Source organism: Podarcis tiliguerta (genome assembly GCF_965153285.1).
Source record: "Podarcis tiliguerta genome assembly, chromosome: 7".
Lineage (NCBI taxonomy): Eukaryota > Metazoa > Chordata > Lepidosauria > Squamata > Lacertidae > Podarcis > Podarcis tiliguerta.
In genome coordinates, this window is record NC_139540.1 from 42,535,465 (window position 1) to 42,561,599 (window position 26,135).

At 41.2% G+C, this 26,135-nt stretch overlaps 1 protein-coding gene across 4 annotated transcripts in view; it reads left to right on the plus strand.

The window, feature by feature from the left end:
* Nucleotides 1-26,135, plus strand: part of CDH2 (cadherin 2) — a 120,923-nt gene that overhangs the window by 66,363 nt on the left and 28,425 nt on the right. For all 4 annotated transcript variants that reach the window (XR_014514058.1, XM_083451607.1, XM_083451608.1 and 1 more), the window contains exons 3-4: nt 21,284-21,501; nt 24,138-24,284. Coding sequence is in view for 3 of the 4 variants with exons in the window: in XM_083451607.1 (XP_083307733.1) it covers nt 21,284-21,501; nt 24,138-24,284 (365 nt within the window). In the remaining variant the exon portion in view is untranslated. The remainder of the gene's footprint in view (nt 1-21,283; nt 21,502-24,137; nt 24,285-26,135) is intronic.

Consider the following 26,135-nt stretch of genomic DNA (forward strand, 5'->3'; position numbering starts at 1 on the left):
AAGAGGGCCACCTGTCACATTTGGCCTATGAGGCAGATCCTCGTAAGGATCTGGCCAGTGGAGCAAAAAAGCTTCCCCACCCCTCTTGTAAAGTGCATGATGGTTGCATGTTCAAAAAAAAAAATTTCTACTTTCCTCGGAAAAGCAAATTCTTGTTAATGAAATGACTAAGTGTTGGCTTATCAAAACACCTATGCATATATATTAGACAGTCGAGTCACCGTGCTTTCTAAGGGAAAAAAAACATCCACTGTTGGCAAACCAACCATTTTATTTCCAATAGCCAGTCTTCAAACACAGCTAATTTTAGATCAGCTATGTACTTTAGATAAATTACGTTTTATTTCTGCTGCTGCCCTTTGCTTTTTCAGTCCCACACTCAGTTGATGCATATGCTTTTTTTCAGGCTGCAGCTTACTTGTATTTTCCATGTTGTCTTGTTTTGTTGCCCATATGGCATATGTTTATGACACCTGTGTGATGAATTGTTATATGCAGGTATTGCCTTGCACCACCGTAAGACATTTCCTGCTGGCTTTACGTGTGAATGTATGAATAATTAAATCCTCTTTCATTTAACGGAATATAAGTAGATATAAAATACTTAGCATTTGGGTGCTGATATTGGATGAAGGCTGTTATTGCATGTTGCATGTGGTGTTTCAATAAGTTCTTCACACAAGGTGTGAGTCTGGCTCATAAAGGTAAAGGTAACCCTGACTATTAGTTCCAGTCGTGACCGACTCTGGGGTTACAGCACTCATCTCGCTTTATTGGCCGAGGGAGCTGGCGTACATGTGGCCAGCATGACTAAGCCGCTTCTGGTGAACCAGAGCAGTGCACGGAAACGCTGTTTACCTTCCCGCCGGAGTGGTATCTATTTATCTACTTGCACTTTGACATGCTTTCGAACTGCTAGGTGGGCAGGAGCAGGGACCAAGCAACGGGAGTGCACCCCGTTGCGGGGATTCGAACCACCGACCTTCTGATCAGCAAGTCCTAGGCTCTGTGGTTTAACCCACAGCGCCACCCGCGTCCCTTAGTCTGGCTCATAGCAAGCATCAAAGCTGCATTAGAAAGCAGGAAGAATAGCCCCCCTCCCTCCTCAGCTTGCCCTCCTCCCCACAGAGTAGTATTCAACTAAGTTTTATTTAGACTAAACCAATTGAAATTTATGGACATAACTTGGTCATATTCATTATTTCAATAGGTCTGTACTAATAACATTGAGTTGAATAGCACACATTATATTTACATGTATGCAGGTTCATTCTACACCTTATGCTGCTGCATACTGGGATGGGAAGGGCTGAGATTGGTGTATTGCCAATGCCCTGAGCACTAGGAGGAGAGAGGAGAATCTAGCTATTTCAGTGGTACTAGTGGACCGCATGGTGGGCTGCACCACTCCCCTGAGCTCCTTCCAGTTGAGTCATTGCTATATATTGGGAGGCAGGGGTGCCAACTTGAATAAGATTTTCTTTGGGGGGGGGACCCAGGTAAGCCCCAGCCTGCATAATCAATCACAAGATGTGGTGCACACATACCATTTGAATGGTGATGCCCATCAACGTCATTGGGGTGGCTGAAGGGGTGAGGTTGTGTGGCTTCTTATAGCAGGTTTGCACCACACAACTTCGCCACCGCCTCGCCCCTCTTCCTCCCAGCATAGGAGCCAATTCCTGGGGGCCAAGGTCCCTTCGATCACCCCAATAAAGTTGATGGGCATTACCATCAATTAATATCCCATTAATGAGGTTAACAGTTACACATTGATCTTGCAAGGAAGCTAAGCAGATTTAAATGTCTCCATTGATAGATCTGACATTGTTCTTGGCTAGCCAGCTAAGTTAAAAATGAGGAAATGAAGGAAAAAGGAAAATAAAAAGCAGAAATAGCTTGGTAATATATCTCAAGTGATCCGTATGCATTTTCTTTGCCTTTAAATAGTTTGTGTTATTTTGAATTGTCCTCACACTGGCAAACCATTATTATCTTATTTATTTAGAGCATTTGTACCCAGCTCCTCAGCAAAAAAAGGCTCCCGTAGCAGCTTACATACAATCAATTAAAAAGAAGACAATCCAGACTTATAATCCAAAAAAACCCCACAATACCCAAGGGAAAAGACACTGGGAAGAAAAGGAATATTATGAGTGTAGCCTAATTTTCCAACTGTAAAATCAATGTTCATTTTCGTATATTCATTATCCACCAGGTGTGACTTTAAAAACTCAGAATCCAAATGCGGTATCTCTTTAAAAGAACGGAATAAAGTGAAACAGCATCTCATAAGTTTAAACATAGGCTTGGCTTTTAGTAAGTAGATTGGCATGGCTTGTATTCTAACTGCCATGCAGATGGTATCATCAATTTGCTGAAATGGTGGTGGAAGAGTTCAGTTGTTTTAGCTGCCAGTGCTGAATTTCAGGCTCTCAGCGGCTGATAGCAGGTTGTCATTTCATGCTTTGCAGTTTTGTTCTAAGCTGCAATTCTGTATATTGTTTCAGTGACTGAGTTTATTCTGTCTTCCAGAAAGTGTTCTGTATGCATATAAAATGCATCTTGTTAGAAATTGGACAACACTTCATGCATTGGATAAGAAAATTCTAACATGAATAATTTCAAAAGTTATAAGATATAATATGAAACTCCTTCCTGAGTCTAGTTTTCCCAGATGTTACATTTAGACTGCTGGATACAAGATGGTAATAATTGCTCCCAAAGAGAAAGGTTTATATCAGTAGGTACTGCAGTTAGATGTGCAAGGCAATTATTTCTTTTGTGTATACAAACTAAAGTCATCTAGGTTCGTAGAGCATGAGACTCTTAATCTCAAGGTTGCGAGTCCTAGCTCAGGTTGGGCAAACATTTCCTTCATTGCAGGGGTTTGGACCAGAAGACCCTCAAGGTCCCTTCCAACTCTACAATTCTATGCTGAATCACAACTCTCACCATCTCTGGCCATTGGCCATGCTTGCTAGGGTTGACAGAAGTCATACTTCAGCAACATCTGGAGAGCCAAAGGTTCCCAACTCCTACTGTAAACAATTATAGTTTGTAAATGTTTGCATGGTTCTGTTGCAGCAAAATGGTCAAGAGCCATGTTCTCAGTTTTGATATTACTTCTATTGAAGCGGCCAAGTGGAGTAGCAGTGATGCTCGTGCATAGCCGGCTGCAGACTCCGTGTGGCACAAACAGACCACCCATCAGCTATAGGGCGGGCTCAGTGGGAGGAGGCAAGCAGGAGGCCCTGAGGGAAAGGCGCGGAGGGCTTACATTTCTTCGATTGCCGCAGCCAACTGGAGCGGTGCCGCCGATCGTGCGGAGCCACCACCCGGACTCTGCACGGCACAAACGGACCACCTTCAGCCTCCCTCCCAGCTGCAGGGTGGGCTGAGTGGGAGGAGGCAAGCAGACTGTGGAGGCCCCGTGGCTTGCCCCTGCGAGGAGCTGCAACTGCCAGAGCATGTATGGCGGCAAGTACCGTATTTATTTATATCTTTAATTCCTATAAGACGACCCACATTTTTAAATTTAAAAAACTGGGGGGGGGGGAACCTCATCAATACGGTATATTGTTCTTCTTTAAATAATTGCATGCACATGGGAACCGTCTTCTTACTGGGAAGGCATTGCTCCTTATAATTATTAAAGGGAAAACAAGAAACATTGCTGCACACTATGCAGCAAAATTCAATAAACACTTAGTTTGGTCCAGAGGGTTTTTGTTAGGAGAATGATGTCCAAACTCTGTACTCAGTATGTTAGTGTGCTGAGAGGGTAACTGAGTTGGGGACAGTGAGGAAAAGAGCTGTGTATTGGATGAATTCACCACTGTGCTGCACAGAAAGCCAAGTGCTGCATTGTTCCCCCTTCTCTCTGACAGTATTAGAACTGTGATATTGTTAGCATCCGTCTGTCTCGAGAGACAGTGGAACACATCTTGCACAGGGAATAGGTTCTAAAGTCCGTGGGTAAGACATAGTTTGTGTATAGTCAAAATTACCTTAAATTGCCCATAATTTACACTCCCCTTCCGAATGACCTGTTGTCGGGGAGGGGACCTGGAGCTCCAAGGAGTCTTCTGGGTGCAAGAGGCAGCACCTGCTTTGGCCAGTGGAGGAGAGAGAAGGACTTTTTCTCTGTGTCCTCCAGCCAGCGGTGCCATGGTAAAAGCTGGTGATGGTGTGGAGGCCTCTTCCACATGTGAGCAACAATTGGTATCCAGGAGAGAATAAAAAACAAGGGAGGGGGAGGCAGAGAGAGATGAAGGTGAGCAGGTCCCAGTGAGGCAGAAGAAAAAGGCTGGAACAGATCCTTAAAATTGGCACACGGGATCCTAATAGAGGGAAGCAAGAACAAGGAAAACAAACATCCTTTGGGGAGCTTGAGGAGGAATTATTAACTGGGCTGAATTTAGGTTGCAAGAAGGATATGCCACTTCCCATCTTGCTGGGAGCTTACTGGTTTTGGAGAAGACTATTATAAGCTGTTTATCATAATGTAATGTCGGAAGCAAACGTGTTCCTGGTTCTTTCCATATCTCTAAAATAAGAGATTTTGCTGAGAAACATTATTTGACGTTGTAAGGTGTGAAGCATATGTCATGACTTGTGACTGAGGACATTTGGCAGTTAGTCGTTGTAAAGTTAACTCTGGGTTGTTTCTGAATGCATTAATGAAATCTATTTATGAGTCACATCATATTGGAGGCCCTCATTGTAGTGCATGTATTATATTCAGTGATCTCCAAATTCATGTAATTTGTTCTCTCTGCAATGGATTCCTCAAAGGTAATATTCTACTCTTGCCCTTAAGGCTTTTCTAAAAGTAGAATTTTCATTCTACTATAATCAATCAAGCCTCTTGCCATTTCCCCCCGTTATCTCAATCTAGCACAGGTTGAATATCAAGTGCAGTATTTTGTATTTTTCATTTAGCTAGGACTACTGGAAAGTCCTGGGCAAAAAACTTGCTTGATTTATCACAGGAAACAAATATACCTATATATCAAACTGTCTGCTCATTTCCTTTTTTCTCCTTCTTCAGTGCTATACTAAAATTTGATGGTTGAATTAAAGTGATTCAGTCAGGACTACAGAAGCCTGTTTCCTAAGTAGGGTGCTACCTGGAACACATTGCATAAATTTGCACAGCACTGTTTTGGCACTGTGTTTTAAAATATGTCTAAATTTGTGCTGACATTGTAACATGAGAGGCTCCTTAGCTGAATGCTATAACATTTGCATCTTTTTTCATTTATTTGTACTTCAACTCCAGACATCTTCCTTCCCTTTTGCATTATCATATGTATTTGTGCTGTGTAGCTTTTGTACTCATGTGTATTTCAACAAGAAGGTAGTTCTATCCAATACTTTGATTGGCAGAACATCTTTTTGTTTTAATTTAGGTTTTCCTCTTTTTATATTCTGACAAGACACCTAAAATATGTCTAGCAGAAATAGAACAAACTCAAAAGACCATGCTTCTAAACATTATTTTTCCAATGTAGATTCTTTCAGTCTTTCTTATGGAAATATAATCTCAACTGAAAAAGCTTGCTTCTTTCAAATTGAATGATGATGATTAGGATTCCTTGCTCACCCTATACCATAATGTCCTAGGACAGATTACAACAATATAAAAACACAATATTAAAATCAGTTGACATCATTTATATCAAAACAGTTGGATGATTCCTAAGAATAATAATTTCAGATATTCAAAGGAGGTGTGTCTTAAGCATATAATGAAAGCTATGCAATGATAGCGCCAGATCCACTTCTTGTGGAAAAGGAATTTCACAACTGTGTGGTTGCTGCAGAGAATGGCCTCTTCCAGGCTGCCAATCCCTAAATTTCTGAGTGGACATTAGTTTTGCCCCACGATAGAAAGAATGGTGGAAGTATTTCCATGAGTCCACAGAAGCTACACAGTACATGTTTACACTGAAGTAATTCCCACTGAGTTTAATGGGACGTTTCCAGGTAAGCATGTACTGTGCAGTCATACCTCATATTACGGACGCTTCAGGTTACGTGTTTTTGGGTTGCAGACCCCAGGAAACACGGAAGTACTGGAATTGGTTGCTTCCAGGTTTTGCTTCTCGCACATGTGCAGAAGCACCAAATCGCGCCAGCACCTGCACAGACATGGCACTTCAGGATGCGAACACTGCGGGTTGTGGACGTACCTCCGTCACGGATTACGTCCACAACCTGAGGTTCCACTGTATAGAATTTCAACCTTTGTTTTATCCCCCCCCCCCCCCAAACAACATGAATTAGACCTTTTCCGAGAGATGAAGGCGTACACCATCTCAGGGCCTGGTCCAGCTGGATTTTCTCTTGGCTACCACAGTTGTCTTCCAACAGCTGTCCTTAGGATCCTGATCACATTTATATGTTGATATTGCTTATTGCATGTGAGTGTGCGGACACACATCGTAAAGTAATTTGATATTTCCTGTAAGCTGTCTTGAAAGAACTTTTATCCAAAGGCAAGCTAAAAATAATTGAAATAAATCTGATTTTGGAATTGAGGAAAGATTAAAAAGCAATGTGTGATATGCCATTGCAGCAGGGATGGGGTGCGTAGGAGGGATCATCTGTTCAAAGAAGTAAACAGCAAACATTTCACCAGTTTTGTGCAAGCAAAATATTTCTTTCAGTTCGGGCCTGGTTTGAAGAGAAGGATTGACTGATATGTCAGAGAGATTGTTGTTTCTTTCAAAAGCATACTATCCTAATGTGACACGTACAAAGCTCTGTCAAGTTAACATTCAAAGGCCTCTAATTAAAGAGGGGGACGTTGTGTCTAGTTCAGGGTTATCAGAGTGTTCAGTGATTGTGCTGCGGGTAAATTGAAGGACTTCTCTGTTCACCTTGGTGCTACTCCCTCCCACTAGCTAGAAAATGTGACTTTTCTACCCAACATCAAGCAAGTTGAGTAGAATAGGCCAGTGGTGGTGAACCTATGGGACGCGTGCCAGAGAGGGCACTCAGGGACCTCTCTGTGGGCACACGCGCCATCGCCCCAGCAGGGCCGTACCTTCCATGCCGGGGCTGGGGGAAGAGGAGGGCTCACGCCGTCCAAAGCCTGCGGCACCAGGGCCTGGCAAACGAGCGAGGGGCTGAGCAGGCATTGGCTTTTGATGTGCCAGGGCCTCCCACCAGTCTGTTTTTCCTACTCAGGAGTAAGCTGCCTTGATTTCAGCAGGGCTTAACTCCCTGGTCAGTAAGCTTATAAAGATGGCAACCTAAGAAGGGGCTGCTGGGTTTACATGCTCGCTGAGCTTTCCCGCGGAAGCCAACAGAGAAATTCGTTCCATGGAGGCTGCGATCAAACGGATGCCAAAGAAACGGCATAATAATAATTTATACCCCGACCATCTGGCTGGGTTTACTTATTTATTTATTTATATCTATTTGTATGTGCACATGCAGACAATCTTTATTATCTCATATTAAAAATTGGGAGAGGGTGACTCTTAGTACAGCCCTCCAATGTACACTAGTGGCCAAAATTGTGGAACCTTCTGGAAAAAAATGAATTTCCAAGGTTTGATGGATCATAAAACCACTTTGTTTTGGAATAATACCAGTGCTTTTTTTCTGTGGGGACACAGGGGGACACATACCCCTAAACATTTTGTGAATTTAACGGGAGAAGAAATTCACTGTATTTATTTTCCCCAATTTGAACTGCATTTAGTTTTCCCAGGTGGTGATTTTCTTGAGTCAAAATGAGAGTACAGTGGTACCTCGGGTTAAGAACTTAATTCATTCTGGAGGTCTGTTCTTAACCTGAAACTGTTCTTAACCTGAAGCACCACTTTAGCTAATGGGGCTCCCGCTGCCAGAGCACAATTTCTGTTCTCATCCTGAAGCAAAGTACTTAACCTGAGGTGCTATTTTTGGGTTAGCGGAGTCTGTAACCTGAAGCGGATGTAACCTGAAGCGTATGTAACCTGAAGCGTATGTAACCTGAAGTGTATGTAACCTGAGGTACCACTGTATCCCTAAACATTTTTTTTAGAAGAAAAAGCAATGAGTTATACCATAAAATGATGTATCAATGGAAAGATAATTTAATGAAGAATGTAATGCAGTAACTTTTATGAAGGATTATTTATTACATCAGCAGTCATAAAGAAAATGTGAAACACACAAAAAATGAGATATACAGGTTAAATTGTCGTGTTTGCACTTTGCGATAAACAAGTGGGTTTTGGGTTGCAGTTTGGGCACCCGGACTCCAAAAGGTTCACCATCACTGGAACTGGCAATTGTAATCTCCCATTTATGTTTCTTACCCTGTCTTGTAGGAAGCATTGCATTTAGTATGTGCCTTCCATTTTTGTTTTCCTATTGGACTGAGGATCACCACTAGTAGGTATAATGCTTTTTTAAAAAAAAGTAAAGACAATGTTTATAGTTTAAGTTGATTGCTGCCAGTTTCTGAATGTGCAGAAGGGTTCACCAGAATAGTTGGTTTCATTGCGTGGACAGGCGGAGTCCCCAGATCCCGAGCGGTCCCCCCGTCATATGGAATAACGACTCAAGACAACGTGCTATGGGATTAAATTGGCCACAACTTTATTAAATTTCAAATGTGGGTAGACCTTGGCTCAGGCATTGGGCATTCTCCCTCCCCAGTCCCCAGCCGGGGACCTAGGGAGCTTCAGGGTTATCCAGTGGGGGGGGGGGATGGGCCAGCTCTGGAGAACATATGTTCAAGCAGAGATAGCCTCCCCCGTTACGCCGCCGCCGCAGGGTAGAGCAATGACGACCTTTCGGCGTACGGTCAAAGCCTCCCTTCAGAAACCCCTTTAATGGGGAACCCTGGTATCGCCGCCGCAAAGAGGAAGATGGACTAAAGGATTCCGCCCAAGGCCTGATACCGCCAAAGTTGTGAGTTGTGACGTTTTGCTACGGGAAAGGCGAAACCTGCCAATGCAGGGAAATTCCTTTCCGGCCCTTTAACAGCGACCTTATCGTAGCAGCGCCCGCATACCTGTGAAGAAAAGTTAACCTGCAAAACCTATGAAGAAAAGTTAACCTGCAAAGGAAGACATTAACTGAGGGTGGGTAGGGTGGGAGAAGCTCTGGAGCCAAGTGAGGATTCCCAGGTAAGATCCTCCCTCTATTGTGTGGGCAGGTAATCCCTCCCCCTACCTGGCCTGGTCTCCTTGGCAACGCTTCCCCCAGGTGGGATTGGACAACTGACTGAGGTAGGCGGGGACCTCCAGGTATCCCACCTGAGGGAAGGCAAAGCCAAGCCTATGCTGATGGGGCCGCTCCAGATCTAGGGCTGCGCGCATCCACGCAAAGGGCGCCCCCCGTTTTAAGGGGGGAGCGGTCATTAGTAATCTACAGTCTTTGTTTAGTGGAATAAGGCTTGCAGTCAAAATATTTTTGCAGAACAAATAATCAGAACAAATAATCTATGAAATTTATTCAAACAGCTGTAGAGAATAATATTTAAAAATTAGTGCAGTGACTATCTTTTTGCACACAAGTCCCCTGTTTATTATTATTATTTATGATCTGCAAATTGTGCATTCCAATGGCAATCTGTTATTTATTTTATTCTGTTGTCACAGGAATATTGCAAGTACAGTGGTACCTCCGGTTACGAACTTAATTCATTCCGGAGGTCCGTTCTTAAGCCGAAACTGTTCTTAACATGAGGTAGCACTTTTGCTAATGGTGCCCTGTGCTGCTGACGCGCGACTTCCGCTCGTATCCCAGGGCGAAGTTTGCAACCGGGAGCATCTACTTCTGGGTTAGTGGAGCTCATAACCCGAAGCGTTCGCAAGGAGGATAGTATGTAACATGAGGTTCCACTGTAGCTGTCACCAGTTCAAAATACTGCTAAAACTAGCTACAGACTCAAGAGCTGCATGCACTTGTTGTCCTTTTGCCCTTGTTTTCAAGTGCCAAATATTAACATATCCAAGCCTGAACTTTTGAAAGGGTTTCTCAGTGTGACGTCTGCTGCATTCACATGCATGAATTTACTAGACAATATTTGATTGCAAGGGCAGATATCTGAAAAATAATGAAAATTTCTTAAAGGTTGTCCAGATACGATGAGGCTGACACTTCAGCCACTTTTTATAATACAAGTCAATGAACTGATAAAATATTCCTCAGACTTTATTATTTTTTATTTATATCTCTTCTGGTATAGTGCTGTAAATATATCTATGCTATTCATGGTGTTCTCTCAGAACGCTCCAGTTGCCATAGTTTACCTATTCACGTATGAAATTAAAAGCCTTGCTAATAAAAATAGAATAAATTTTGTACATTTGATTTGACACGTGTTCTGCTTTATAGCTGTTGGATTTTTAATCTTCTTTCGGCTGAAAAGATTATCTGTAGGAGGGTATAGAACATGCCTAAACTGAGGTCTCTCTCTCTCTCTTTAATAAGATGTAGGGGAGCATGCAAAAATAGCTTTCTAACTGAGCCCATCCCCACTCTCTCCTGGCTGACTTGGATATGGGTGGTTATAAACGGAAGTAGATTGAGGCCAGTGCAAATTTCAGCTGTGCCCTTGGTGACATCAAAATTTGGCGCCTCTCATCTTCCAGTCTACATCATAGTTGTGGCACCCCCTGCAGTGCCCCCAGGGCTTTACATCCAGTTTCCTAAATCCACCTCTGGTGCTGGTTTATGGCTGAGACTGCAGAATTGACCCTGCGAAGGTGCCTTTTATCCCACTGGTGCCTTTGCACAGCTCAGTCAGTCTTGCCGTCACCAGTTTGATTCCCCAAGCAGCGTTCCTTACCCCATCCCACATCATTCATGAGGCTCTTCCAACCTCCATACCCAAAACAGGAAATGAGATGGTAAGGGCACAATGAACTGCACTTAAGGAGCTTGTGGATGTAACCTCAGAGCCTCAGTCTATTGAGAATCCTTGGAGAACAGGTGAGGTCTCTGCAGACTGGAGGTGTGCAAATGTTGTCCCTATCTTCAAAAGATGGGGGAGAAGACGCAGGCAACTACCAACTGATAAGCTTGGCATCAATACCAGGAAAGGTCCTAGCTAATTAAACAGTCGGTCTATGAGCACTTAGAAAAGGATTACTAATACCCAGTTTCTCAACAACAAGCCATGCCAGACTAATCTCCTTATTTGATTGATAGAGTTACAAGCTTGATGGATCAGGGGAATGCTGTGGACATAGTATATCCTGATTTCAGTAAGGCTTTTTACAAAGTGCTCCATTATATTCTTCTGGAGAAGCTGGTAAAATGTGGACAGGATGAGGTAACTGATAGGTGGTGAAAAATAGGGGTGGTTGGCTTTTGCTGCCGACCTCCCCAAGGGACTGAGTCTCCTAAGTCCATGATCAGTCAGAGATGAATTGATGGAGACAGGATGCAGTGAAAGCAAGGCAAATCTTTATTTTTCTGCTGCATCAGTGTTCCCTTCCCTCCTAGCAAGGAGGCAAGAGAAGAAACATCTCTTTTAAGGGTTTGCATGTTGGCGCAGAGAAGGACATCCCCTCTACAAACAGTAAGAAATTACATCACATGTAAGGTGGGGTTACTGTGGCTCAGGCAGGCCAAAGGTGTGATATTCCTGAGGATTTAGCAAGTTTACATAGTTCCAGACACAATTTACACAAAACATTAGCATTTGATAAGGCAATCAGGATGCCCATCAGACATCCCTCAATGCAGAGCATCTGGGCAAACAATGACAATTATTACAAAGGAGGCTCATAGATATAGGAGAGGAATCCCTTCAGGAACTTCCCCTGACTGCTGTCTGCCTACGTGTTCTCAGGCAAGGGGGATTAAGCAGACAGGAAATATTAAGAGTCTTTAGGAGAGCCAAGATGGCTTTTGGATCGCTATCCTATACTGTTTTAGACATGTGGTTTATATACTTATGTAAGTGTGTTTACCTTGTGAAATTATCAACATTTATTCTATATTTGAAACCTTAGAATTCCTATAACAGTGGTTCAGCTGACTAAACAACCAAAGAGTGCTCACTAACCGTTCCTTGTCATGGATGCGAGTGCTATTTTAGGCTGCATCAACAGAAGTATAGTGTCCTGGTCAAGTGAAGTAAAAGTACAATTACATTGCTATTACTATTATTATTATTCTCCTCATCTCCATATTTTGAGAGCTTGTGAAGATGATGGACTAGGTATATAGGCTAGGGTATGGTATATCTTAAGGAGGATTGTCTCCTCCCATCAAATCAGCTGAAGTGGTTCTCCTTTGGGTCCTTGCTATATCCAAAGCACAGTTTGTGAGAGCCTTTTAGGTCATAGTATTCCAACTGTGGAACTCTGTCCCAAAAAAAGCCATCTGGCACTCACTCTAATGATATTTTTTATTTGTCATTTGTTAAAGTTTTATTAATTCCAGAATCAATTTGTCAGTTTGTCTGGCTGATGTCCCTAATATTTGGAAGATGAAGGAGAAAACAAACTCCACATGTTCTGGCCTTAAACTTTTCTGTGGAACTTTTATTTTTGCTTCCTCTTCTATTCGGAATGTTCCAAACTTTTTAATTATAGATGTCAGACTTCTGACACTCTTAATTTTGTTATAGAATCCAGGCATTGCCTTCCATGACTGAAAGGCTCCTTTTGCCCACCAAAGACTTTGAATCCAGCAAAACTGGTGAAAGAGACAAGGCAATCCTTGCTGATTCGCACCCCCTTCTCCTCCTGCAACCCCTAGCACCACCTCTCACTTCTCCAGAGGGATCCCCGCCCAAGTCCCAGCACAGTGTAAGAGGTGGTGCTGGAGGCATCAGGTGCAGAGAGGAATTGGCAAAAAAAACCTCCACGTGCAAGATCATCCTCTAAGTGGTACTCTTAGTTTACTAAAATTCATAACTATGTGGCATTCATATTTAAAGCTTCTTTTATTGTCCAGAATCATATGTTTGGATACGTGTATTTGTTTGTATTGCTGCTTCTTTGTACTGAAATTGCATTTATTATTCCCCTCTTCTTTCAATTTCGCAAGCTTAGAAAAAGTTCCACATGAGTATATACAGACTTATACTTGCCATGTGTTTGTTAAATAATCTGAGCACAAGAGAGACTTGAATCTCTATACTTTGTCTGCATTAGAAAACAAAAGCAGTCATCTAAATACAAGCATTATTGTTTCCCCTAAGATGCTTGCTCCTTTCTGTTACATTTTTCCGCTAAAATGAAGACAAAAGAAATGTCAGTGCTCAGGAAGATTTTGTGTCAGTATGTGGTAGGGGCAAGAATTGAAAAGGATCAGTGAATCAGATGTAATTTGGGTTATGTTTGAGATACCAAATCTGTGTTTTGCTGACGGCCACTATTCCTTTTTCTCCTCCCCGAAAAGCTGCATAGGCATTTCTATCAAACAGAAAGAACTTTATCCCTGTTTTCTTTCCGGCATGCCTATGATGACTTTGTTCAATGAGCAAAGAGGATTATGGGAAGTGGAACTAGGTGGGTAGCTTGAGTAAAGATGTGTAAATGAATTTCATTGTGGATATGAGGACTGAACATTCTTCGGATAGTATTTTTCCCCCTTTCAGGTAGCTTTTTAAAATAGTCCATTTATCTTAATTAGCTCATGTGGGGAGGGAGACACATAGAATCTAAAATGTCATTTTAAAAAGTGGCAGCAAGTCATGGTATAACATCAAAATTCCACATTTCTTATCGTCACAAAAAGAAAAGAAATTCTTGAAAATGCACTTTTGAAAAATAAAACTACAGATTTTAACTTTTTCTCCCCTGTACAAATACCTAGATACTGCAGCTCAGGGATATCAAGCCTTTTTGGACTAACGGGCAGATTTTGAAACTTGCTTCCTTGGAGCAGGAGTGGCGTAACATATAATGGCTGCCGTGGGTAGTGGTATAACACAAAATGGTTGCCATGAGGAGCGTCGCATCACACAAAATTAGCGAGACAACCACCCACAAAAACTCTATGCTTATATGCCCTGCTAGTTCTAATTATCAAGATCTCTCTCCCTCTACCTCCCCCTCCCTCTCACACTGTTCCTGTCTAATAAAAACAGGTAGCATTCCTCAGTTACCAGCAAAATATAGAAAGTAACCACACCACTCTCATGTCATATAAATCACTTAGAAGGTACCTGCACATTTTGCCCCATAACGTTCTTTCTAGGATGGCTACAGACTTTACTTTTTGAAAAAAAAAGTCTCAAAGTCTGGGGCACCTGCCCAGGGCCACCCCTAGAATTCCTCACTGGCACCATGACATCCACAGGTGCTGAGTTATCAACCCCTGCCCTAGCTGATTGAAAGAGTGCATTTATTCCCATGTACTGATTTTATTTCAGTTTAAAAATAAACTTAACCTGTGTATTGCATTACAGTGTCAATCTTTAAACATTTGTTACAGTGCAATCTCTTTAGGAAAATGTCACAAAACTGTAGTAACATGATTTGTGAAATTGAGCTAACTTAGCATTGACATTTTGCCATAAGAAATTATGCCAAATTTGAAAAATTGGGGCAAAGGTTTCCCGAGCGTATCAAAATATGCAGTAATTCTAAACTAAATAGTAGTTCATGTCTTTCAACTTTTGATTTGCCCAATGGAGATTTTTTTATATATATAATCCCATCTACCGGGGGTGAAGAATTACTTAATCTGTATACTCAGAAAAATATTTATTTATTGGCTAAATTCTCAGAACCACATTTGAAATAGTTGCATCAAAGAATTATTAGTGCTAGGAGGCCAAAATAACCAGTGCATTAGTTGTTATATATACTCACATCCATACCATTCATTTCATAGAATCATAGAATTGTAAAGTTGGAATCTTTACTCAAAGGATCATCTGGTCCAACCCCCTTCAATGCAGGAAAAACACTTTAAACCATAGAGAATCCAATGAATATAATGCATTTTGATTTTTTAAAATGTCTTGCAATATTGCATTTTTATGGACATTTGCCATTTTGTACACAACTTTTTAGTTGGAAAATGGCATCACAGAATTTGGAGGAGTGCAAATTTCAAAAGCTACCTTTGTCTCAGTTTGCATATTGTTTTGCGAAGTGAATTAGACCAGTCCTTATAAAAATGCAATCTGAACCAAAATTGTCCTTCGTCCCTACTACCAAACTGCTTTACATTAAACATATAGTTTTATACTGTATCTGTTTGGTTGGTTGGTTGGTTCTTTGGTTGGTTGGTTTGAAAAAAAAAATCATAACTGGCAGGAGGACTAATCAGAAACATAGCACATGGGAAAAGGAAAACCTTTTGTTTTCACAGCCCCATCCTAGCTATAATTCTCCCTTCCCTGACATTCCTGTTTGGATGGGAGGGCAGCTGTAACTTGTGACAGTGACTGCTTTCCTTCTGTGTCAATTTGGGAGGGGGTGTCAATCTAGAAGAAAGGGTTAAAACTCTCTGATCTTGATATGCCCCTCCTCAGCTTCTGTTTATGGTTTAAAAAGAAGCACACAGTGTCAAACTCTCTTTTTAATATAATATTTGGTCCTTAAACACCTTCTTTTCCTTCTCCTGTTGCATCCAGACCATTGCCAAATCCTTCTGCTTCAACGTCTCTCATCTGCTGCCTGATCATCACCATGGAGTCATTGACTGCAGATCATTTCCCTTTATCATCTATTACTTCTTTGCAGTGTATTAGTTCAGAAATCTTACATTAAAATTTGTGTGTCTCCCTTCTATCTGGATCTCCACTGCTTATGGTATCACAGTACCACCAATATACATAGCTGCAACAATGCTTGAGCCACTGCTGTTACCGTAGTATCCTGCATTTGACAGCCTGGACAAATCTCCCCTGCAGTATAATCTCATTATAAAAGATTACCACCAAATCTTTGACATTTAGGATTGCACTAGCCTTGCTGTTTCCATGGTGAGAGATTTATTTAGGATAGCACTTTGCTGAATTATTCTCAGTCTTGTGTCCATCATGTTTCCAGTGTTCTCTACCTAATTTTATAGTCTGTAATAGATTTCAGTGACAATGGTACTTTGGTATTTTCAGTAGCACAAACCCATACATGTCTATCAGTAGATCACCTGGCAAACAGAACACCCTATTTGATGTTGCCCTAGTTTGTTGTTGACTGCAGTACAGAGAAACTCACATAAAGGTTTCCCCATCACCACCTTCCCCTTAAACAGAAGTCTTCCAAAATTAGACAAGTATTCTTGTTGTGCTATTGGGGTTGTTGGTCAAAGAAAAGAAATTGCTTGGCTTGTACAAAAAAAAGTAATATATGCACTTGAGATGCAGCGTGATTATTATTGCTGAACATACACTTTAATTGCCTGATAAATGAAGCTGGTTAATTGAAGATTATACTAGTAAGGTACATGAGATTAGAGACAAATTTTACAAGTGCTATGAATTATTCATATCATTAGATATGAGTGTAAATGGTTTAGTTCTCTGGTGTAATCTAAACGAGATTGCATGCTTAGTACTTTGGGTTTTGTATTGTACACCTCAGTACATACGGTTTCACAAGAGAACCCTGTATAACGCCATAAGACTTAGGAACGTAGTTACTTTGTGTTGTTGAATAAATTTGATTTTTTTTCACTGTTGGGTAACTTTGTGTCAGTGTCATTAGATAATTTGAACACATGCCCTTTGAGTTATAAGTGTGAGAGATCAGATGGGGCAGATCCAACCCACTAAGTTTTGTTTTTATATTGTATGACTCAAACAGCATGGACTGATTTCTGTTGAATATTTGCTGAGAAGCAATTAACACAGGCTTTTAGGTACATGCCATCTTCTATCTAAGCTGACAGCTACATTTAGTGATGCTCATAGTGAAACTTATTATGTTACTTATTATGTTTGAGCCAAATCCTTCCTCCAGGGAGTTCATTTGACGGACGCCGTTGCCTTAAAAGGTTCAATTCCTTCCTTGTATTTTGTAGGCTGATATAAGGCCTTCCTTTTGGGCGAGGCCTTTTTTCATTTAGTTGGGTACTAGTGACGTGGGTGGCACTGTGATTTAAACCACAGAGCCGAGGACTTGCCGATCAGAAGGTCATGGTTCGAATCCCGCGATGGGCTGAGCTCCCATTGCTTAGTCCCTGCTCCTGCCCACCTAGCAGTTCGAAAGCACGTCAAAGTGCAAGTAGATAAATAGGTACCGCTCCAGCGGGGACGTAAACGGTGTTTCCGTGCGCTGCTCTGGTTCGCCAGAAGCGGCTTAATCATGCTGGCCACATGACCCGGAAGCTGTACACCGGCTCCCTCAGCCAATAAAGCGAGATGAGCGCCGCAAGCCCAGAGTTGGTCACGACTGGACCGAATAGTCAGGGGTCCCTTTACCTTTACCTACCTTTGGGAGAGGCCTTTTTTCATTTAGTTGGGTACTAGTGATGCTGACTACTGTTGAGCCAAGGTAGAGTACAGAAAGATTTTGTGGAAAAGTTCCACCGGAATATAAAATTCTACCATTTAGATTTATGGGGATGGTGGGTTGACTTTGTGAACGGTTAACTTAAGGAAATTTGATTTTTAGAATTGTCTGTGGTGACTAGGATCATCCATTTGAGCTGAACAGAATACATCTGCTGTCACTCAGATGGGCTTCATTTGTACACCCAGCTCTTGATCCCCAACTGTGATCACACAAAAAAGGAAAGTTGGAGTGACCAGGGCAAGCGCAGAAGTAGAAAATACATACACACCCCAGAGAGATGGAATTAAGAAACGTAGACCTCTCCATTCCGATTTTCAAAAGAACTATCCTATTTTGTGGATGCTTATGCCTACATAATAGATGTTCCCCATTAAGTGAGCACACCTAGGCTGCAGTCCCAGGTATTCTCACTCTGTAAGTGCCATTGAACTTAAATATATTTCTGAGCATACGTGCAAGGCCAGTGAAAAATGAGGCCACTCTGACTTTCCTGCAATCCTCCCTGAAGCCTCTTAAGAAAAATTGCTGGCTTTTCATCTATCTTCTTTTAAAACATCATTATTCCACAATGAAAAGAATTCATTGTAGAAGTGAAACAGGGTCACCCAAAAATAATATGCTGATTTCATATTTGGGGGATTCCCTAGGTATGCAGAAGTATATCTACTTGTAAATTAAAAGGGGGGGGGGTGACTTTGTGAACTTCTGGAACCTATGGTATTTTGAGGACCCAAAGATGAGAAAATTCCTAGGGAACTTACTTATTGTCTGGAGAGGCAGCTTCAGAGTTCATAGTGAATGCTATTTTCTCCCAGGGAAGAAGTGAGAGTTCTCACATAAAACAATAGCTTGTGATGGGACATCAGTGTGCCCCATCCACAAACAAGAGTTGTCACTTTTTTCTTCTAACTCTGGTCTTATTTCATGTGAAAAAATAGGGTGGATGTTTTCTGGTTTTAGTTTAACACATTGTGAATGGCACTGCAACCCATTGTCTCCATTTTTTGGTTATAGGAGGGAATAGCCCTGACACTTAGCCCACTGTTATATTGGAGGTTAGAGTGAGGCTAAAGAAACAAAAAACAAAAAAACCCAGACATATTGTGTGAATTAGTAAATTTAGTCTGTGGCTGAAGACTATTGAGCTATGCAGGATAAAAGTATCACTTTAAATAGAAGTGGCTAACCTGCGAATCTTCAGGTGTTGGACATTGAGTCCCATCAGCCCTAGCCACCATAGACCATGTATGGCCAGCAATAATGAGAGATGTAGTTCAGCAGTAGATGGAGTGCCACAGGTTCTCCACCTTTGAGTTGGAAGGAAGGAAGGAGACCTTTCTGAGGCCCTGTCAGTGTATTGTATGCTACAGGTAAGGGTTCAGGTGAGGAGGATGTGCATTCTGAAGTTAAAAAGAAAAAGAAAACCTCTGTACCCCATGCTATACTTCCATCCCTCAACCCAGTAGTGCTCAGGTTTAGGGCAGGGTCTTTTATACTTGTACACTATAGCATAACGGGGGGGGGGGGTGTATCTAGTGCAATCCTTCAAACAGCACTGCATCATTTTATTACAGGTCCCCAATTAGAATGTTGTGATTCTGAATAATAAGATTTTTTATTTTTTGTTATTTTTCATTCTTTGCCATTCATCTTGGCTATTCCTATTACAGTGGTACCTCGGGTTACATATGCTTCAGGTTACAGACCGCTAACCCAGAAGTATTACCTCAGGTTAAGAACTTTGCTTCAGGATGAGAACAGAAATCGTGCAGTGGTGGCGCAGTGGCAGCAGGAGGCCCCATTAGCTAAAGTGGTGCTTCAGGTTAAGAACAGTTTCAGGTTAAGAACAGACCTCCAGAACGAATTAAGTTCTTAACCCGAGGTACCACTGTATTCTTAAATCATTGACTGCCTAATAGAGTTATGGCAGAGCCAAATTTCGCCTAAACCACAAGTTCAGGCTACAATTCTTTACAGCCCATGACATCCCTCCTCTTGGATTGCTTTACAGGGCTGTTGTAATTATTACTAATATAATGTACTGTAGATGAAACCCACTGAACGAATGCTATTATGGTGATTAATAAGTAATCATATCAAAGCTTGAGCTGCTGAATGAATCACAGTTCTTTGAGGTATTTTATTTAGAGAGGAGCCCTTGTCAGGGACGTTATGGCAAAGCATTTAAAAACAATGTTTAAAATAGTATCTTGAATCAGTTTGTAGCTGGTAATTTATTTGGGTACTGTATATAACAATCAGTAACATCACCTTGGTGATTTTTGTGCTTCAGTGATCGCAACACACCAAGTAAAGAAATATTTTGGAGGAATATATGCAAAACCATTTATTTTAAGATAGTTGCTATATGTTATAGTGCTGTGACTAACATGCACACCCCTTTCAATTTAGTTCAGGAAAACATCAGCATTAATAAAGTCTATTTCTACAGAGGAAAATGTTTCTTATCTGACCACTAATGCTAATTGAAAAATGATAATTATTCTTTCTTGCTGAATGCTGAAACATATTAAGGTTACTGATTTGAATCATATTTTCAAGGCATACAGGGAAGCAAAAACTGTCCACAACACAATATATAATTTAATTATAGCTAGTTATATATATCAGTATAATTTGTTAATGTGTACTCTTTGCAGAAGAGAATTATTCTGCCAGGGCACTGACAATTTTATACATTTTCAGCAAGGGACTGTCAAAAGAGAACCATTTTCATTGAATTTCATAGCATTCAGTTGCCTGAAGGAAGAATATCAATGAGGAAGGCTTCATTTTTTAGTTATTCAGCTATATTGATATATGGACTAAAAAAATAAAACAAAAAACCCAACCGCAAACCCATTTCTTAGAAGACCCCGTCTTGACATTAGAACCATCCAGTTAGAATATCCCCCTTCCTAAACACACAGCAAAATGATGGGCACTTGACAGTGAATTAGATTTCTCTTTGAGATGGATGTTTTTAAGGCCGTAAGCTCTGTAGTTGCCAATATTTTTTTCTGTACTTTTGCTTAAATTTGTTGTATGAGTTTTTCAGTGGTTGCTTACAAAGCCACTCATGTAATCTGCAGTATGTTTGTGGAGATGCCTGATGTTTTAGATAGATGTCCATCCTGAAGTTGTGTAGGAGTAAGCACTCACTCATTCTTGTTTGATTTCATTATTAGAGAGAATTGTTCAGCATTTATTCTGGCATCAGTATATCTAAAAGACACAACTTTCCAGCTTTGAATTGAAAGGGAATATGGGAATTGTTTTGCTGGGGCAAAACCAGTTTTTAAAAACCTGCTGCCCTTTCCTTTTTAAAAAAACAAAACGTTTTTTTATTAAAGATTTATTGGTTTTCAAAAGTATGTGCAATGTCTCTTTTTTCTAGCCCTTTCCATGCTTTGGAACAGAAAAGGAGGGAGGAAGCTGGAAATGTTGGGGTTGGGATTGGCAACTACAATTTGGGACTTTGCCAACAAAGTCCAACCAAAAGTTCTCATTAATTCAACAAGTCTTGCATTTGACACCTTTCTAGGAGATTGTGGCTCATAGATAATGCATTAATGGGAAATTGAAGTTCGTTTTTTAGTTCCTTTCTTACTCACTTATTTATGATGGTAAATTAACAGCGGGGTACTTGTTTTATAATACTAAAAGGTGGGAAGTTTTTATTTTGTCCTTGGTAACAGAATTTAAATGCGGGATAATGTTGGACAAATTGCAGCAAATAATCCAGGTTAAACTGGGATGTGTTTTTTTACACCACTTTTAAACTGGGATGTGTGTTTTTTACACCAGTTTGACCCTTGATATTGTGTTTTGTGTTTTTGCAGTGAGGTTTAGAAGCTGTGAAGAAAGCAGAAAAGTCAGTTTTGAAAGCAGTGCACCATCAGAGTTTAGAGTGAGTGAAGATGGCGTGGTTTATGCAGCTAGAAGCTTTCAGATTTCTCCAGGACTTACTGAATTCCTCTTATACGCTAATGACAAGGAAACCCAGGAAAAGTGGCAGGTGGCTGTGAAACTAGCTCTTGAGCCAGAGGATTCAGTGAAGGTAAGAAATTGGCTAATAAGTCTTTGAAGTTACATTGGTTTAAAATTTTATCCAAACATCTTAGGTTAATCGGTAACTAACAGAATTGTTAAGCTTAAAAAATAACATTCCTTAATCTACTTTTTTAACTGGGAAACTGTAGTCCGTTAAGAATGCTAAAGTTATTTACATTTGAGCTTTGTGGTTGAACAGGATTGTTTATATATTTATACCCAAATTTAAATTGGAAGAGACCATTCTTTTATTTTAAACCCCCTGAAAGCATTACAGTATTTATTCAAGCAGTTAAATAAACCCACAAAATAAACAATTCTCTACGCTGATCCATCAATCAAATTTATTACACTGGAACTACAGATTTACAGCAGAAGCAGGAAAGTGATTCTGGCAGGGAATGTTGGCTTTGCCTTGGCCCTCCGTAATCAAGTGGGGGGGGGGGGGGCGTGAATCATTCATTGTGGCTCCAGTGCCACTTGCCAGGAGAAGAGTCTCCCTCTTGTGGAAATTGTTCCAGGCTAAGCTGCGGGAAGACGTTGCTCAGCCTTGCTCCCTGTAGGAAACAAATATACTTTATGGTACTTACCCTATTCCTTTGAGCTGCTCCATCATCTTATAAAAGATATTTCGGACCTTGTATGTTGATAGATTGAGCCAAAATAACATTAACAGCCACAGGTGTAAGACTTAAAAAAGTGTACTCTTAAAAACAGATGGATTTAACCGATTCAAGGGAAACTGTAGCTCTCTGGAACAATCATGAAGTAGCTCATGATTTCACCCTTAAACAATCTGCAGACATCCTGAGCTTGGGCAAATGCTGGTATAGAAAACCTTAATGCTAGTAGCCCTCTTGCCAACAAGCTTCCTTCTACCAGTGCTGCACACTGCCTCCTCCCACTGGCATGAGCTTTTTTTCCAGTTATTGCAGGTTAGTCCTTGAATACTATCACCTGCACCATAGGGGCTTTTTCCACAGTTGCAAGACGTTCTATTTGCACTTGCATTGCTAATTGCAGGATGTTCATGACTCCTTGAGTTTTGGAGGCATCTATGAAACCTGCTAAGGGACGCAGATGGCGCTGTGGGTTAAACCACAGAGCCTAGGACTTGCCGATCAGAAGGTCGGCGGTTCAAATCCCCGTGACGGGGTGAGCTCCCGTTGCTCGGTCCCTGCTCCTTCCAACCTAGCAGTTCGAAAGCACGTCAAAGTGCTTCCAGCGGGAAGGTAAACAGCGTTTCCGTGCGCTGCTCTGGTTCGCCAGAAGCAGCTTAGTTGTGCTGGCCACATGACCTGGAAGCTGTACACCGGCTCCCTCGGCCAATAAAGTGAGATGAGCACCGCAACCCCAGAGTCGGTCTCGACTGGACCTAATGGTCAGGGGTCCCTTTACCTTTTTATGAAACCTGCTAACTTTGAAATATCTTTTGTATTCAAGTGCATGCCTCCCAAGCAGTAAACAAGGCATTATACCATAGCAGAAGGTATCCTTCTGAGCCCGCCAAGATCCTTCCTTCCTTCCTGGGACTGCACAGATCAGGGGTGTAGATACTGTTACCGTATTGACCACAATACATAGCTGGTGAAATGTGTTTTGTTTGGTGCGTCACCAGTTCTGCAGGCCTGCTCTAAGCCAGTTCTCTACATGCACCCTGCCACTGGAATTATTCCATTACCTAATTTACAGCCAGATCCTAAGCACTTTTTTCAGATGTAAGTCCCCACTGAGTTCAGTTGCCCTTGTTTCCCAATAAATGAGCTTAGTAGTGCAACTTTAGCCTTCTTAGCCAGCCCAATTAGGATGCTTTGTGTGGAAGAGTCAGGATTACTTATGCATTATAGTTTAAAACATCTGGCTTCCGTAACGTTAAAAATCCATTATTTCGTTCTTCAGCACAATTAACTGAGCGTACACAATATTGTTCCTAAAGGTTCAAAGTAGGACAATCTCCTTTGCTTTCTCCATATGCAGAAGTGAGTTAGCATGTTTGCATGCACACAGGCAACAAGAGCTAAAAGCCAGAACGCTTACAAATGCAGAGAATTGTTGACACCCTGCAGAGATTAATGCCCACTGTGCAAAGTGGGTCATCTACAGCATCCATCATGGCTGACATAGGTTTAAAATAATTACAACATTAATTCTATGGGATTTAATAGGGTCATAAATATTTGAGACATTCCTTACTACTATGTATTAAACTTCCCTTGGAACTCAAATTATATTTTAGCACACCCAGATCTAAATTTAATGTACAGTAGCACATTACCTGAACTGTAGCTCCAACTAATGAGAAATATCTAAAGGCATGCTATTAAATTCTGCACAGTATTAACTAGTCTCCAGCTGGACTATAAAGCGTATAAGGTAGTTTACACAGCACCAAGGTATAATAAATTGTTTAAAACTCCATCTTCTTTCTAGCAGCACCTTGCTAAAAAACAAAGAGGTTGATAGTATTTTACAGGGAAAGAAATGTATTGCATATAATTTTTATACTGTGTCATGCTTTGAATATTGTTAACAGTTTAGGGTTATGCACAACGTTTTTAACACGTTAAAAAAGCACACAATGAAAAATTAGCTAACCAATTCAGGTTCTAATTTCTGTTTGCTTTCATTATCTATCATGGAAAGGAGCAAAAGAAAATGGAAGACATTGTATTTCCAAGATACCAAAATAAGCACATTGGCCATCTGCGAAGACAGAAGAGAGACTGGGTCATCCCTCCAATCAACTTGCCAGAAAACTCCAGAGGGCCCTTTCCTCAGGAATTAGTTAGGGTAAGACTGAGAAGAGAGGAATGTCTGTGACAAATATATGGCAAATTCCACCGCAGAACAAATGAAACATGGTTGGCACTAAATCTCTTTTTTTTTTTTTACTTGTTTGCCAAGGTTTAGTTTGGAAGTTCTGTGTTTCCCCTGCAGTAGTTGGTGAGATTGAAAGCACATCATGTGGTTGCAATATGCTTTGATTAGCCTCTGGGAAATGCAAAATTAGTTACTTAAATCTGAAAGTAAGTGTGGAAGAAAATGATTTTTCACGTACGTGATTTTAAATGAGATTTTTTTTCCTACACGTTTTCTCATAACTGCAATATACAAATAAGGCTGTTAGGAATGAAGATTCTATTGTTTCACAGCAACACAGTGCATCCTGCTCTGAAATACCAGCGAAACTATGAGAAAAGGCATTTTCAGCTTCAAATGCAGAAAAAAAGTTTTTGTTCTCTGCCCCCCCCCCCCCCGCCCCGCCGCCAAAAAACAAACGTAATAGAACTGAAAACCCATTAATTTTTCACATTTTTTATGCTAGGGTTTGAAGCAAATTTCATAGACAGGGATAGGGATGGAGCTAAGTGGGTAAATAAAGTGCTTAATGTCTTCTGAACTTAAATCATAAGGAGAAACTTGAGGTTTGTGCGTACTGTTTGGTGCTGTGCATCGAAATGCTTTACTTTATGAGTTCAGAGTATCTCAGACAAATTAGCTAGTGGTGTGTAGCCAGACTCTGCCCTTCTATGGCAAAGGTCTCATACACACAGCTGTGGTGGGGGCGTGTTTTGAAAGTAATTATAACATTGTTGGCAAACCACCTGTCTGGTGTACTTACATGTCTGAGCACCACAGTAGTTATTAGGAGCAAAAATAAAAGCTGTGGTGCATGAGATAGTATTTACATGAGGAGAGACATTCTAATAGCACACACTGCAAGGGCTCGCTGTTCTTAGGAAATTACGAAGGCAGCCAGGAGAAAGATGAGGCTGGTCATTTAGGGAATATAATGACTAGGCAGCGAGAGGAGTCAGGAGGAGTTTCACCAGTTGATGGTTTTGGTAGGTTGCTGCACAGCTGACTGTTCCTCTATTGAAAAGTCTTGAAAACGTCAGATTCAGCTTAAGTTCCTCAACCTACTCAGAAAAGCCCTTGTGTGAATATAGACAAGGTAAACCAGCAGAGTTTGCCATCCTGGCAGTCATGGGTACCATGGTGCCTGTGAGGGTTTCTAGTGGGTGGATGTCCCACAGCCTTTGAGCTTTTTTCTTTTTAAGTAAGCCTCTAGACCTCCTAAAAAAGGAAGCCATGGGGCCAAATATTCAAATACCTTCTAAGCAATTTCTGTGAAATGAGAGTCGTATGGGTAGCTTGTATATTTTTCCTAATACAGTCAAACCTCGGTTTTCGAACTTTTTCCGGAACCTGAACGTCTGATGCGGCTTCTTCTTGAGGACAAGAAGCTATTGCAACTAATCGGAAGCTGCACTTCTGTTGTCGAACGTTTCAGAAGTTGAACGGTCTTCCAGAACGGATTACGTTCGAAAACTGAGGTTTGACTGTGCTGAGGAATGCTCCCTGCTCTTATTAGACAGCAACAGCATCAATGCGTGTCTGAGTAAGTCCATAATCAGGAGCTGACTTCCCATGGTAAGCATGAGGTTGTCAGGGGTGGTTGTCTCTAATTTTCTGTTGTGCCCCACTCCACATAGCAGCCATTTTACATTCTGTCACTCAGGCCCCATAGCAGCCACTTTGTGACAGGCACCACCAGCAATCTCTCAGAATTCAAAACATTGCCACAAGTCCAAAAGGTTGCTGACCCCTGATCTTAGCCCGTTCTGATGTTTGTTTTTA